General features: G+C 44.6%; 1 protein-coding gene across 1 annotated transcript in view; it reads left to right on the top strand.

Moving 5' to 3' along the window:
• LOC123992881 (E3 ubiquitin-protein ligase TRIP12-like) overlaps positions 1 to 13,629 on the top strand; it is a 54,258-nt gene extending 40,629 nt beyond the window's left edge. The window contains 13 exon segments of the mRNA XM_046294488.1: positions 255 to 382; positions 3,062 to 3,213; positions 4,073 to 4,215; positions 9,042 to 9,198; positions 9,387 to 9,485; positions 9,701 to 9,815; positions 10,108 to 10,262; positions 10,562 to 10,726; positions 11,101 to 11,265; positions 11,389 to 11,502; positions 11,604 to 11,698; positions 11,804 to 11,907; positions 12,226 to 13,629. Coding sequence (XP_046150444.1) covers positions 255 to 382; positions 3,062 to 3,213; positions 4,073 to 4,215; positions 9,042 to 9,198; positions 9,387 to 9,485; positions 9,701 to 9,815; positions 10,108 to 10,262; positions 10,562 to 10,726; positions 11,101 to 11,265; positions 11,389 to 11,502; positions 11,604 to 11,698; positions 11,804 to 11,907; positions 12,226 to 12,422 — 1,789 coding nt within the window. The 3' untranslated portion in view covers positions 12,423 to 13,629.

The raw sequence follows: 13,629 nt of genomic DNA, 5'->3' as shown, positions 1-13,629 counted from the left end.
AGCCCTGCAAATTGACCACCTGACATTGTGGCGGGTGAAATAGATGTTCTTGCCCGCCAATACCTAGATCTACATGGATTTGGCTCTGAACATATCTGACTGATGCTTGTAGTGGGTGGCTGTTAGGGTTGAGATGTCTCACACACAAACACACATGTCTAATAGGTGGCTGAGTTGGTGATCAAATGCAACTGACATGGCAGTGTAGTCATGTTCCACGATATCCTTTACGTAGAGACTCTCTATCCCATTAGGTATAAGCCAGTGAGGGAGGATGAGGATGGCACTAAGGATGTGGTGGGAGGGAAGAGGGGCCGGGCACAGACTGCCCCCACCAAGACCTCGCCCCGCAATGCCAAGAAACAGGACGAGCTGTGGCACGGTAGGAACCACTACCACCACTTCTGGGCCTAGGTGGGTGTCTGTGTTGTCTACTGGCCTGGAGACTGAGACAAGTTCTGCTGGTTTATTTTATCGTACAACTCTAATGTACTCCTTACAGTGGGGAGGGAGTGAGCTGACCTGCTACAAGTTAACAGACCCTTCGCTAAGCCTTGCCTTGGTCAACATTTTCACGAAGCCCAATTAATCTTTCAAGCCACTGGAGAAAACCCTTCACAATGATCTCAAACTGTTTTTAATCCTTAACTTTATTTCCGAACCCGTGCGTCAATCTAAGTAAACATTTTTTTTAAAGAATCCCCACCGACAAGTCAGTTTGAGCTAGAGATGTTTTTTTTTTGTTGCATGGGCTGCATCTAAATCCACCTTATCTGCCCATGTCGTCCTTCCGCATCTGAGATGGAAGTTGGCTGAGTTATAGCGGTGCTTTTCCAACCATGAGACATTCCCGAAAATTGGTCTTCTCACGAAAACGTCTGTAGTGGAAAGATGACTCACGAGGATGTTCTCTGTTTTGCTCTACGACCCCCACGAGTATCATGGGACTCATCTGAAGGTAACCCATGGAAATATGGAGGTCGTTTTGTGGCAACAAAAATAAGAGGATAAATGTGTCAATGTTTTTCCAGGGTTTTCTTACTTTTTCTGCCAAGTGCTCTCTTAATTGTTGGCTTATGCCAACAGCAGATGAGCATTATTTTCTTTGAATATAGCCAACTTAGCTAGCTAACATGCATTTGGAGAACCAGTTATATTAACCCTATATGTAACATTGTCTTTAAACCACTGGCGAAGGGTCTGTATGCGATCAAAATGCTAGTAAAACCAAATGCATGCTTTTCAACCGTTCGCTGCCTGCACCCGCACGTCCGACTAGCATCACCACCCTGGATGGTTTCGACCTAGAATATGTGGACATCTCTAAGTACCTAGATGTCTGGCTAGACTGTAAACTCTCCTTCCAGACTCATATCAAACATCTCCAATCTAGAATCGGCTTTCTATTCCGCAACAAAGCCTCCTTCACTCACGCCGCCAAACTTACCCTAGTAAAACTGACTATCCTACCGATCCTCGACTTCTGCGATGTCATCTACAAAATAGCTTCCAATACTCTACTCTGCAAACTGGATGCAGTTTATCACAGTGCCATCCGTTTTGTTACTAAAGCACCTTATACCACCCACCACTGCGACCTGTATGCGCTAGTCGGCTGGCCCTCGCTACATATTCGTCGCCAGACCCACTGGCTCCGGGTCATCTACAAGTCCATGCTAGGTAAAGCTCCGCCTTATCTCAGTTCACTGGTCACGATGGCAACACCCACCCGTAGCACTCGCTCCAGCAGGTGTATCTCACTGATCATCCCTAAAGCCAACACCTCATTTGGCCGCCTTTCGTTCCAGTTCTCTGCTGCCTGTGACTGGAACGAATTGCAAAAATCTCTGAAGTTGGAGACTATCTCCCTCACCAACTTCAAACATCTGCTATCTGAGCAGCTAACCGATCGCTGCAGCTATACATAGTCTATCGGTAAATAGCCCACCCAATTTGACCTACCTCATCCCCATACTGTTTATATTTATTTACTTTTCTGCTTTTTTGCACACCAGTATCTCTACCTGCACATGACCATCTGATCATTTATCACTCCAGTGTTAATCTGCAAAATTGTAATTATTCGCCTACCTCCTCATGCCTTTTGCACACAATGTATATAGACTTTTTATTATTGTTATTGTTATTGACTTGTTAATTGTTTACTCCATGTGTAACTCTGTCTGTTCACACTGCTATGCTTATCTCTGCCAGGTCGCAGTTGCAAATGAGAACTTGTTCTCAACTAGCCTACCTGGTTAAATAAAGGTGAAATAATAACATAAGGAAACCACTATCTTCAAGAAGAGATCCCAATAAACACTGTTGGCTCCATATGGTAGCCGATCAGTGTCGTTACACTACGGAGATTGGTGCAAAAAATATATATTTCCCTTCTGCTCCTCCGAAATGGTCTAGTACGTTGCTAGCGAGCAAACAATGTAACCTCAGTATATTTTTGCTTTCGAAAAATATTACAACATGCTCTATATTTCATGTATCATAGTTAAAAAATAAAATCATAGCCCTCTTTGGCTTCCAAGGGTTTTAAACATGAGCTTGTCCGAGGTTTTGGACTACAGTTGCTATCCATCGGTGGGCCGGTGCTTAGTGACTGTTGAATTTACTTACTTTTTTTACCATCTGAATTAGTTACTTGAGATGACCTCTTCACACAAACCCACAGAAATGGTCTGTCTAATCAATTAATCAAATGCATTTCCAAAACTACTTTTGCACTAACCCCCTGGCCAAAGGGCTTTTACAGTCTCAAATGACACCCTATTACTTTGAAAGTAGTGCACTACATAGGATATTTGACCATTCTTTAACCTACACTAAATCTGTCCACTCAAATCCTTATCTCATAATATACATTGTATCATGTTAGTTTAGTTACCACTTCTGTGTCGTATTCATTGGCTGCAAAACGGAAGAAAAGGACGAACAAGTGACTACCTGCCCTTGTCCAATAAGAAACGCTTGTTTTTGTTTCCCATTGCAAAATGTTTTGCTACAGTGTGCACGAATTATGACCCTGACTTGCTCTCTCCTCTCCCAGACGGCGTGTGTCCCAGCGTGGCCAGCCCGTTGGAGATGTACCTCATGTCAGAACCCCCAGAGAGCATCACCTTCGACGACCCGTCTCTGGATGTCAACCTTTTGCTGAGGGTGCTGCACTCCATTAGTAGTTACTGGTTCTACCTGTACGACGTGAGTAGCCTGTCCTATCCCCTCTCCAGCCCGCAGATACTGGCACTTACTGAACATACTTGTTGAGTCCCAGAAGGCACCCTATAACCTTTTTATAATGTACTACTTTTGACCAGGACCAATAGGGATCTGGTCAGAAGTAGTCCACCATGTAGGGAGTACGTTGCCATTTGTGACACAAGCCTGTATGTCTGCCCACTGTCTGTCATGTTCTACATAATGCTAAAGATATCTTTAAATAAAATAAAATAAAATGTATTTATAGCCCTTCGTACATCAGCTGATATCTCAAAGTGCTGTACAGAAACCCAGCCTAAAACCCCAAACAGCAAGTAATGCAGGTGTAGAAGCACGGTGGCTAGGAAAAACTCCCTAGAAAGGCTAAAACCTAGGAAGAAACCTAGAGGAACCAGGCAATGTGGGGTGGCCAGTCCTCTTCTGGCTGTGCCGGGTGGAGATTATAACAGAACATGGCCAAGATGTTCAAATGTTCATAAATTACCAGCATGGTCGTATAATAATAATAATAATAATAATAATAATAATAATAATAATAATAATGCAGAACAGTTGAAACTGGAGCAGCGCCACGCTCAGGTGGACTGGGGACAGCAAGGAGTCATCATGTCAGGTAATCCTGGGGCATGGTCCTAGGGCTCAGGTCAGTTGAGCGCTTGTTGAAGGTAAACCACAATGTACCATATGACTAACTGTCTGCTAGCTAGACAGCTGTCTTAGTGCTCACAGTTGCCCACAATAATGGTCCTTTTTGCATTCAAACAACCTAGCCCCCTGTTTCTTTGCATCAGAGAAGGGGCACTGTGTTGTAGTTCCAGTAAACTGAGGTTGTTTTTTTCAGAATGCTGTTTCTAAGGAGATCATCCCCACCAGTGAGTTCATCAACAGTAAGCTGACAGCCAAGGCCAACCGACAGCTGCAGGATCCTCTGGTCATCATGACCGGCAACATCCCCACCTGGCTCACAGAGCTCGGCAAGACCTGGTAACGCCTAGCTTTTCTTGAATATTTGACCAAGTATTCACAAATGCAATGTCCTCAAACTGCATGTCTAGACCAAGGTTGGGGACAATTCAATTTCAATTCAGGAAGTAAACTGAGACTTCAATTTTCTCTTCCAGGCCCAAGGTCCCACATAAGCAACTGAATATATTTATATATATTTATTTATATATATATATATTTATATATATTTTTATATATTTTTATATTTATATATATATTTATATATTTTTATATTTTATATTTATTTATATATATTTATTTATATATATTTATTTATATATATTTATTTATATATATTTATTTCTATATATTTATTTCTATATTTATTTCTATATTTATTTTTATATTTATTTATTTATATATATAAATATATATTTATTTATATCTCCTTCACATAGAATTTCAGTCTGATTGTGAAATGTTGTCCCACTCCCCTTCAATGGCTGTGTGAAGTTGCTGGATATATTGTCAGGATCTTGAGCACGCCGTCATACACATCATTCCAGAGCATACCAAACATGCCCAATGGGTGACATGTCTGGTGACATGCAGACCATTGAAGAACTGGGCCATTTTCATCTTCAAGGAAGTGTGTACAGATCCTTGTGACATGGGGCCATGCATTAACTTCTCTAGGATAGGGGGCAGCATTTGGAATTTTGGATGAAAAGCATGCCCACTTTTCAACTGCCCGTTACTCATCCCCAGAAGATAAGATATGCATATTATTAGTAGATATGGATATAAAACACTCTGAAGTTTCTAAAACTGTTTGAATCATGTCTATGAGCATAACATAACTTATGTAGCAGGCGAAACCCCGAGGACAAACATTCATGTTTTGTTTTTGAGTTCACCCTCTTTTCAATGAGGTTTTATTGGGATTCCAGATTTCAAAGGGACTTGCTTGCAGTTCCTACCGCTTCCACTGGATGTCACCAGTCTTTAGAAATTGGTTGAGGCTATTCCTTTGTGTAATGTATGGCCATCTTGAACAAGTGTCACTTCATGTGTACTGTTTGATAGAGGTGCAAGAACAGAAAGCATGCTTGTGTTTGTTTTCCTGTATTGAACACAGATCATCCCATCTTCAATTTTATCAATTATTTACTTTAAAAAATACCTAAAGTTGTATTACAAAAGTAGTTTGAAATGTTTTGGCAAGGGTAACTTTGGAGATATTTTGTTGTCACCTTGATTTTTCTGGATCAAATGCGCCATATAAATGGACATTGGATATATATAGAAGGAATTAATCGAACAAAAGGACCATTTGTGATGTTTATGGGACATATTGGAGTGCCGACTGAAGAAGCTCGTCAAAGGTAAGGCATGATTTATATATTTCTGTGTCCCGCCTGCAGGGTTGAAATGTTTTTTTCTCTTTTTGTTTGCTATGGTGCTATGCTCAGATAATAGCATTGTTTGCTTTTGCCAAAAAGCCTTTCTGAAATCTGACATGTTGTGAATCCAGCCAACGTGTAGCTTTAATTTGGTAAAAAGTTTGATTTTTATAGGAATTTATTTGAATTTGGCGCTCTGCATTTGCTGGCGTCCCACATATCCCAGAGAGGTTAACATGCTGAAACATGAGATGATGGTGGCGGGTAAATGGCACGACACTGGGCCTTGGGATCTCATCACATTGCCTCCGCATTAAAATTCCCATCGATAAAATTGTGTTCGTTGTCCGTAGCTTATGCCTGCCAGTAGTATCAAAACCCCACTGCCACCATGGGGCACTGTTCCTAACGTTGACATCGGCAAACTGCTTGCCCACACGACACCATACACGCTGTTTGCCATCTGCCCGGTACAGTTGAAACCGGGATTCATGCATGAAGCGCACTTCTCTAGCGTGCCAGGGGCCATCGACGGTGAGCATATGCCCACTGAAGTTTAAGACGCCGAACTGCAGTCAGGTCAAGATCCTGGTGAGCACGCAGATGAGTTTCTCTGAAACTGTTTCTGACAGTTTGCAAATAATTTGGTTATATAAACCCACAGTTTAAATTCTCAAATTCTCTAAAAGGATGGAGGTTTACGGTAGAGAAATTCTGGCAAGAGCTCTGTTGGACAGTCCTCCAGTCAACATGTCAATGCTCCTTCAAAACTTGACATCTGGTGTTGTGACAACTGCACATTTTAGTGGCCTGGTATTTTCCCAAGCACAAGGTGCACCTGTGTGCTGATCATGCTGTCTAATCAGCTTCTTGATATGTCACACGTGTCAGATGGATGGATTATGTCACTAACAGGGATGTGAAAACAACATTTTTCTTGAAACGTGGGACCGGCACTTAACATCAAATTTTATTTGTCACATACACATGGTTAGCAGATGTTAATGCGAGTGTAGCGAAATGCTTGTGCTTCTAGTTCCGACAATGCAGTAATAACCAACAAGTAATCTAGCTAACAATTCCAAAACTACTACCTTATAGACACAAGTGTAAGGGGATAAGAATATTTACATAAAGATATGAGTGAGTGATGGTACAGAGCGGCATAGGCAAGATGCAGTAGATGGTATCGAGTACAGTATATACATATGAGATGAGTATGTAAACAAAGTGGCTAGTGATACATGTATTACATTACATTTACATTTAAGTCATTTAGCAGACGCTCTTATCCAGAGCGACTTACAAATTGGTGCATTCACCTTATGACATCCAGTGGAACAGCCACTTTACAATAGTGCATCTAAATATTTTAAGGGGGGAGGGGGTGAGAAGGATTACTTTATCCTATCCTAAGTATTCCTTAAAGAGGTGGGGTTTCAGGTGTCTCCGGAAGGTGGTGATTGACTCCGCTGTCCTGGCGTCGTGAGGGAGTTTGTTCCACCATTGGGGAGCCAGAGCAGCGAACAGTTTTGACTGGGCTGAGCGGGAACTGTACTTCCTCAGTGGTAGGGAGGCGAGCAGGCCAGAGGTGGATGAACGCAGTGCCCTTATTTGGGTGTAGGGCCTGATCAGAGCCTGGAGGTACTGAGGTGCCGTCCCCCTCCCCTCACAGCTCCGTAGGCAAGCACCATGGTCTTGTAGCGGATGCGAGCTTCAACTGGAAGCCAGTGGAGAGAGCGGAGGAGCGGGGTGACGTGAGAGAACTTGGGAAGGTTGAACACTAGACGGGCTGCGGCATTCTGGATGAGTTGTAGGGGTTTAATGGCACAGGCAGGGAGCCCAGCCAACAGCGAGTTGCAGTAATCCAGACGGGAGATGACAAGTGCCTGGATTAGGACCTGCGCCGCTTCCTGTGTGAGGCAGGGTCGTACTCTGCGGATGTTGTAGAGCATGAACCTACAGGAACGGGCCACCGCCTTGATGTTAGTTGAGAACGACAGGGTGTTGTCCAGGATCACACCAAGGTTCTTAGCGCTCTGGGAGGAGGACACAATGGAGTTGTCAACCGTGATGGCGAGATCATGGAACAGGCAGTCCTTCCCCGGGAGGAAGAGCAGCTCCGTCTTGCCGAAGTTCAGCTTGAGGTGGTGATCCGTCATCCACACTGATATGTCTGCCAGACATGCAGAGATGCGATTCGCCACCTGGTCATCAGAAGGGGGAAAGGAGAAGATTAATTGTGTGTCGTCTGCATAGCAATGATAGGAGAGACCATGTGAGGTTATGACAGAGCCAAGTGACTTGGTGTATAGCGAGAATAGGAGAGGGCCTAGAACAGAGCCCTGGGGGACACCAGTGGTGAGAGCGCGTGGTGAGGAGACAGATTCTCGCCACGCCACCTGGTAGGAGCGACCTGTCAGGTAGGACGCAATCCAACAGCTCCTATATCGATAGATAGATATATAGATAGATATATATATATATAGAGAGAGAGATTAATAATGGGTAGGGTATGTAAACATTATATTAGGTAACATTGTTTAAAGTGGCTAGTGATATATTTTACATTTCCCATTATTAAAGTGGCTGGAGTTGTGTCAGTGTGTTGGCAGCAGCCACTCAATGTTAGTGGTGGTTGTTTAACGGTCTGATGGTCTTGAGATAGGAGCTGTTTTTCAGTCTCTCGGTCCCAGCTTTGATTCATCTGTACTGACCTCGCCTTCTGGATGATAGCGGGGTGAACATGCAGTGGCTCGGGTGGTTGTTGTCCTTGATGATCTTTATGGCCTTCCTGTGACATCGGGTGGTGTTGGTGTCCTGGAGGGCAGGTAGTTTGCCCCCGGTGATGCGTTGTGCAGACCTCACTACCCTCTGGAGAGCCTTACGGTTGTGGGCGGAGCAGTTGCCGTACCAGGTGGTGATAAAGCCCGCCAGGATGCTCTCGATTGTGCATCTGTAGAAGTTTGTGAGTGCTTTTGGTGACAAGCCAAATTTCTTCAGCCTCCTGAGGTTGAAGAGGCGCTGCTGCGCTTTCTTCACGATGCTGTCTGTGTGGGTGGACCAATTCAGTTTGTCTGTGTGTACGCCGAGGAACTTAAAACTTACTACCCTCTCCACTACTGTCCCATCAATGTGGATAGGGGGGTGTTCCCTCTGCTGTTCCCTGAAGTCCACAATCATTTACATTTAAGTCATTTAGCAGACGCTCTTACAATCCTCTCCTTAGTTTTGTTGACGTTGAGTGTGAGGTTACTTTCCTGACACCACACTCCGAGGGCCCTCCCTCACCTCCTTGTAGGCTGTCTCGTCGTTGTTTTTAATCAAGCCTACCACTGTTGTTTAACATGATGCGTTTTATATTTTTGTTCATTGTAGATGGGTGTACCTAATAAACTGTCCGGTGAGTACATAGATGCTTTGCATTTTGACCAACTATCATTGTTACTCCCTTCTCCCCAGTCCCTTCTTCTTCCCATTCGACACACGGCAGATGCTCTTCTATGTGACTGCTTTTGACCGCGACCGGGCCATGCAGCGCCTCCTCGACACCAATCCTGAGATCAACCAGTCAGATTCCCAGGACAGCCGTGTGGCACCCCGCCTCGACAGAAAAAAGGTGTTGAATATTTTGGTGTAATGTCACCTAATCGACTCGATGTATGCCTTTCTGGAATGGGTTTAATAAGTGTAGCCAAGAGGAGTGCACATCACCAATTAAAAATATCCAGCCTGCTTTTTGTACTCTACCGACTCCTGTTTGTCTTTTCACTAACTCCTCATTTCTGCTCTTCCTCCTGTCTCTAGCGAACGATAAACCGTGAGGAGCTGCTGAAGCAGGCGGAGTCTGTGATGCAGGACCTCGGCAGCTCCAGAGCCATGCTGGAGATCCAGTATGAGAACGAGGTACAGTACATGCGTTCACACCCTCATTACAGAGCACTGTTCAATCACCTCCATTTTGAGTTTGTCCCTCTCATAAGGTACCACAGAACTTGGAGTCGTTTGGGGGGGTAGATTTTGAACATGACCCTAGACTTATCTAGATAGAAGCTCTATCGCTCTCCTGCCTCTTTCTTTTTGTCTCTCCCTTACTCCCCCGGTCTCTGTCCTTCTGTCAGGTGGGCACAGGGCTGGGTCCCACTCTGGAGTTCTACGCCCTGGTCTCCCAGGAGCTGCAGAGGGCCGACCTCGGGCTGTGGAGGGGTGAGGAGGTCGCCCTGTCCAACCCAAAAGGTCAATTTCTACTCCAACCCTCTGGGGAATATATTTGTCTCTAAATAGGAGCTCCTAAAATAATTTTAAAGTGATTTCTGCAACAAACGACCAAATGTAATTTGGACAGAAATAGGATTTATTTTAGATTTAAAGGCTTTCCTACAGTTTTCCAAGATGTGCCTGGGTGGCAGCTGTGAAGTCACATGCAGAGATATGGGCTCCTAAAGAGGACTGATCATTGCTGAGTAGCTTGTCTTTGAGACCCACATTGGAACAACTCTTCCTCTCCCTAAATTTCCTCTTCTCCCAGGAAGCCAAGAAGGGACCAAGTACATGTTCAGCTCCAGAGGGCTGTTTGCCGTTCCCTTTGGCAGGACAACCAAACCGGCACACATCGCCAAAATCAAGATGAAGTTCCGCTTCCTGGGCAAGCTGATGGCCAAGGCTATAATGGACTTCAGACTGGTAAACAGTAACACTTGTACCTCTGACCAGTGGACCAGTCTCTGTGTAGTCTACACTGCTAATGCTTCTAGACCTTCACTTTTAGTTGTTTTGGAGTGGTTTTTATTTTACACTTACATTACTTGCCTTAAGCCCTTGCCTTAAAGGTGATTTGTATATTAATTTTTTCTGCGCTCCTACTTTAACTCCCCTCTTCTACAGCCCTCCTACATGCTCTCACCTTTCAAGCAGAATTGTACACTTACCTGAACCTCTCAGTAGGGAGCCCTCTGCTGATCTAACACCTGTCTCCCTCCCAGCTGGACCTGCCCCTGGGGCTGCCCTTCTACAAGTGGATGCTGCGGCACGAGACCTCCATCAGCTCCCACGACCTGATCAACATTGACCCGGGCGTGGCGAAGTCCATCCAGCACCTGGAGGACATCATCCGCCAGAAGAGGAGGCTGGAGCAGGACCGCTCCCAAGTCAGTCCCCGATACACAACCTCCCCAGATGCAGCTAACCTCAGTCATTACCATTTGTCTTTGGTGATGAGAACTTGGATACTCTTATGGAGGTCTTTCTCAGAGATGGAGTTCATAGTGGTAGCTTTAAGGCTTGATTTAGACTCCAATAGACATCTGCTTAGTGGCTCTCCCCACGCACTGCGCAAAGGGCTCTGCAGTCCACACGTAAATTTAATGTGTGTCAGAATTTGCAGCTGTACTCAAGTGTCAGTGATGTTTTGCTAAGGAGAGTGTTTGGTGGAGTGTAAAACCGTTATGGCCCCTCCCTATCAGATTGATGATGCTTTTCCTGTTACATTCCCCATATTAATAAAAGGCCTGTTTCCTCCTAGACGAGGGAGACCCTGCAGCAGGCACTGGAGAGTCTCAACATGAACGGCTGCTCTGTGGAGGATCTGGGCCTGGACTTTACCCTCCCCGGTTTCCCCAACATCGAGCTGAAGAAGGGAGGCAAGGATATCCCTGTCACAATCTACAATCTGGAGGAGTACCTCAGGGTGGGTAGCTCGTGCACACACACTTACTTAGACACACGCACATACATCGCTCCTACATAGACTCTCCACAAAACAGTGTCCACCTCATAATGAAGCTGACCATTGGTCCCATTCTCTCCACAGCTGGTGGTCTACTGGACGATGAACGAAGGTGTGTCCCGGCAGTTTGAATCTTTCAGGGAAGGGTTTGAGTCAGTCTTCCCCCTGCATCACTTGCAGTATTTCTACCCTGAAGAGGTGAGTACTGCTATCAATAATCCCAAAAAGCATTTATTTAGGTGACCTCTTCAGGATGTCACATTGCCAATCTCCTCTGTGCTCTTCCTTTCCGCCTGTAGTTGGATCAGCTGCTTTGTGGCAGCAAGTCTGAGACCTGGGACGTCAAGACCCTGATGGAGTGCTGTCGTCCCGACCACGGCTACACGCATGACAGGTGAGTTACTCCACCGACCAGAGCTCTGACCAGACCTACACTTAGTGTCATGTTTAGGACTTGTCAGAGTGCAGTGGTTTGACGTTTTTATGTTTTTCTCCACAGTCGTGCTGTGAGGTTCCTTTTTGACGTGCTCAGCAGTTTCGATGCAGAGCAGCAGAGACTCTTCCTGCAATTTGTAACAGGAAGCCCAAGGCTGCCTGTTGGAGGTGAGTGGTCATGGATACATACTCACCATACACACTTGAAGATTTGTTGTTCTCCGAAGTTGAGTGGTCCCATTCTCCAATTTGAGAATTGAACAATCCCACACTTTGGGTGACATTTCAGTGTGCAATGCACTTTAACTGATGCTGTAGTTATGTCGTACCCTCATGCACTTAGTAAACAAATGAGTGTGACACTGCTCACTCAACTGGAAAACCACAAATGCAGAGAATTGGACAAGACAACAAAGTATGTCGACAGACAAATCCAGCCATGGCAGTTTTGAGCTGATTCTGATCATTCCACCTCCTTCTCTCCAGGTTTCCGTAGTCTGAACCCGCCGTTGACCATCGTGCGGAAGACATTTGAGTCGACGGAGAACCCGGACGACTTCCTGCCGTCGGTTATGACCTGTGTCAACTACCTGAAGCTGCCTGACTACTCCAGCATCGAGATAATGCGCAAGAAACTGTTGATTGCGGCCCGTGAGGGCCAGCAGTCCTTCCACCTGTCCTGATCTCTCCCATTCAAAATGCCTTCTACAGCAAACTGACGAAATCATGACTTCATTTTTACTTTTTCTTTTTGTAATCACCTACATCAAGGCCAAGTGTGTACAGCCTTCTTGTTAGAGAACACAGCTTGCAGAAATTAAAGGACTTGAGTTAAATATTTGCTGCCCCTGTCTCCTACAAAAAAGGTGTTAAATGACTCACAGAACAAAACAAAAAAATTATCAGTAGAGTAATGTTTAAAAAAAACAAGAAGGAAAAAAAAAACTTGAGTTACATTTTAAAATGCGTTGCTGTGTGATATTTAAAGGGATGTTTCCTCAGTGGTGAATGTCTGTGGTGGAGGTCCATAGAGCAAGCTAGGTTCACTTTAGCTCCAAAGATAATTTGTACAGAAAAAAATTCCAGACTGCTCATTCTACACATTTGATAGAATAGCTCTTTGTTCTCATGTCTCCTTTCCCCTTCAGTCTGTCAGTTTTCCATTCTGTTCTCCTGTATTATACGGCCCGGCCCCAGTTTGTGTTGCATTTTGGTTCTGCTTCCCCTCCTTTTGTGTGTGTTTGCGTATACATTTTTTGGAAATGAGAGTTGGAGTTGGTTGACTGCGGGTAGTGATGACATCTTTTTTTTTATATATATATATTTTTCCCAAGTTGAAATTGTGTTCTGGTCTATAATTACAAAGAGCTTCAGCTCAAACATGATAAGAGTTATCCAGTGTGTTGAATAAGTTAACTTACTTTTTGCTCTCACTTTGATAGAGTAGTAGTGTGTCTCAGATGGATGCTGAGGGAGTGCGCTCTGACAGACTGACTGGCTTAGGCCAAGCTCTGAGCCCCCCCCCCCCCCCAAAATCCCTATTGTAGCTGAGCGCACCCATTTGGCTGGACTAATTTTATCGTTTCACGGCCAGATAGCATTTCAAGTTCATTTATGGAATAAGAGTTTATATGCAGTTTCATGCCCGGTTTGAGGTGGGGATGTCTGCTTCACCTTTTTTTAATTTTCAGTTTCTTGCTGTCTTTTTTTTTTGGCTGCTGGCTTGGAACAAACCTTGTTGTGCACCTGCAGTCTGTGGCCAGGGGGAGGGCCCCACTCAATTCTCTCCTGGCCCAATCGTTCATGTGCTGGTTTCTAAGATCTGCAATAATTTACTGCATCAGGTTAATGTTTTTACCTGAACATAAAATAAAGTAACTGTTTGACTCA

Source organism: Oncorhynchus gorbuscha, linkage group LG13 (assembly GCF_021184085.1).
Source record: "Oncorhynchus gorbuscha isolate QuinsamMale2020 ecotype Even-year linkage group LG13, OgorEven_v1.0, whole genome shotgun sequence".
NCBI lineage: Eukaryota > Metazoa > Chordata > Actinopteri > Salmoniformes > Salmonidae > Oncorhynchus > Oncorhynchus gorbuscha.
This window is presented reverse-complemented; position numbering and strand designations above follow the sequence as displayed.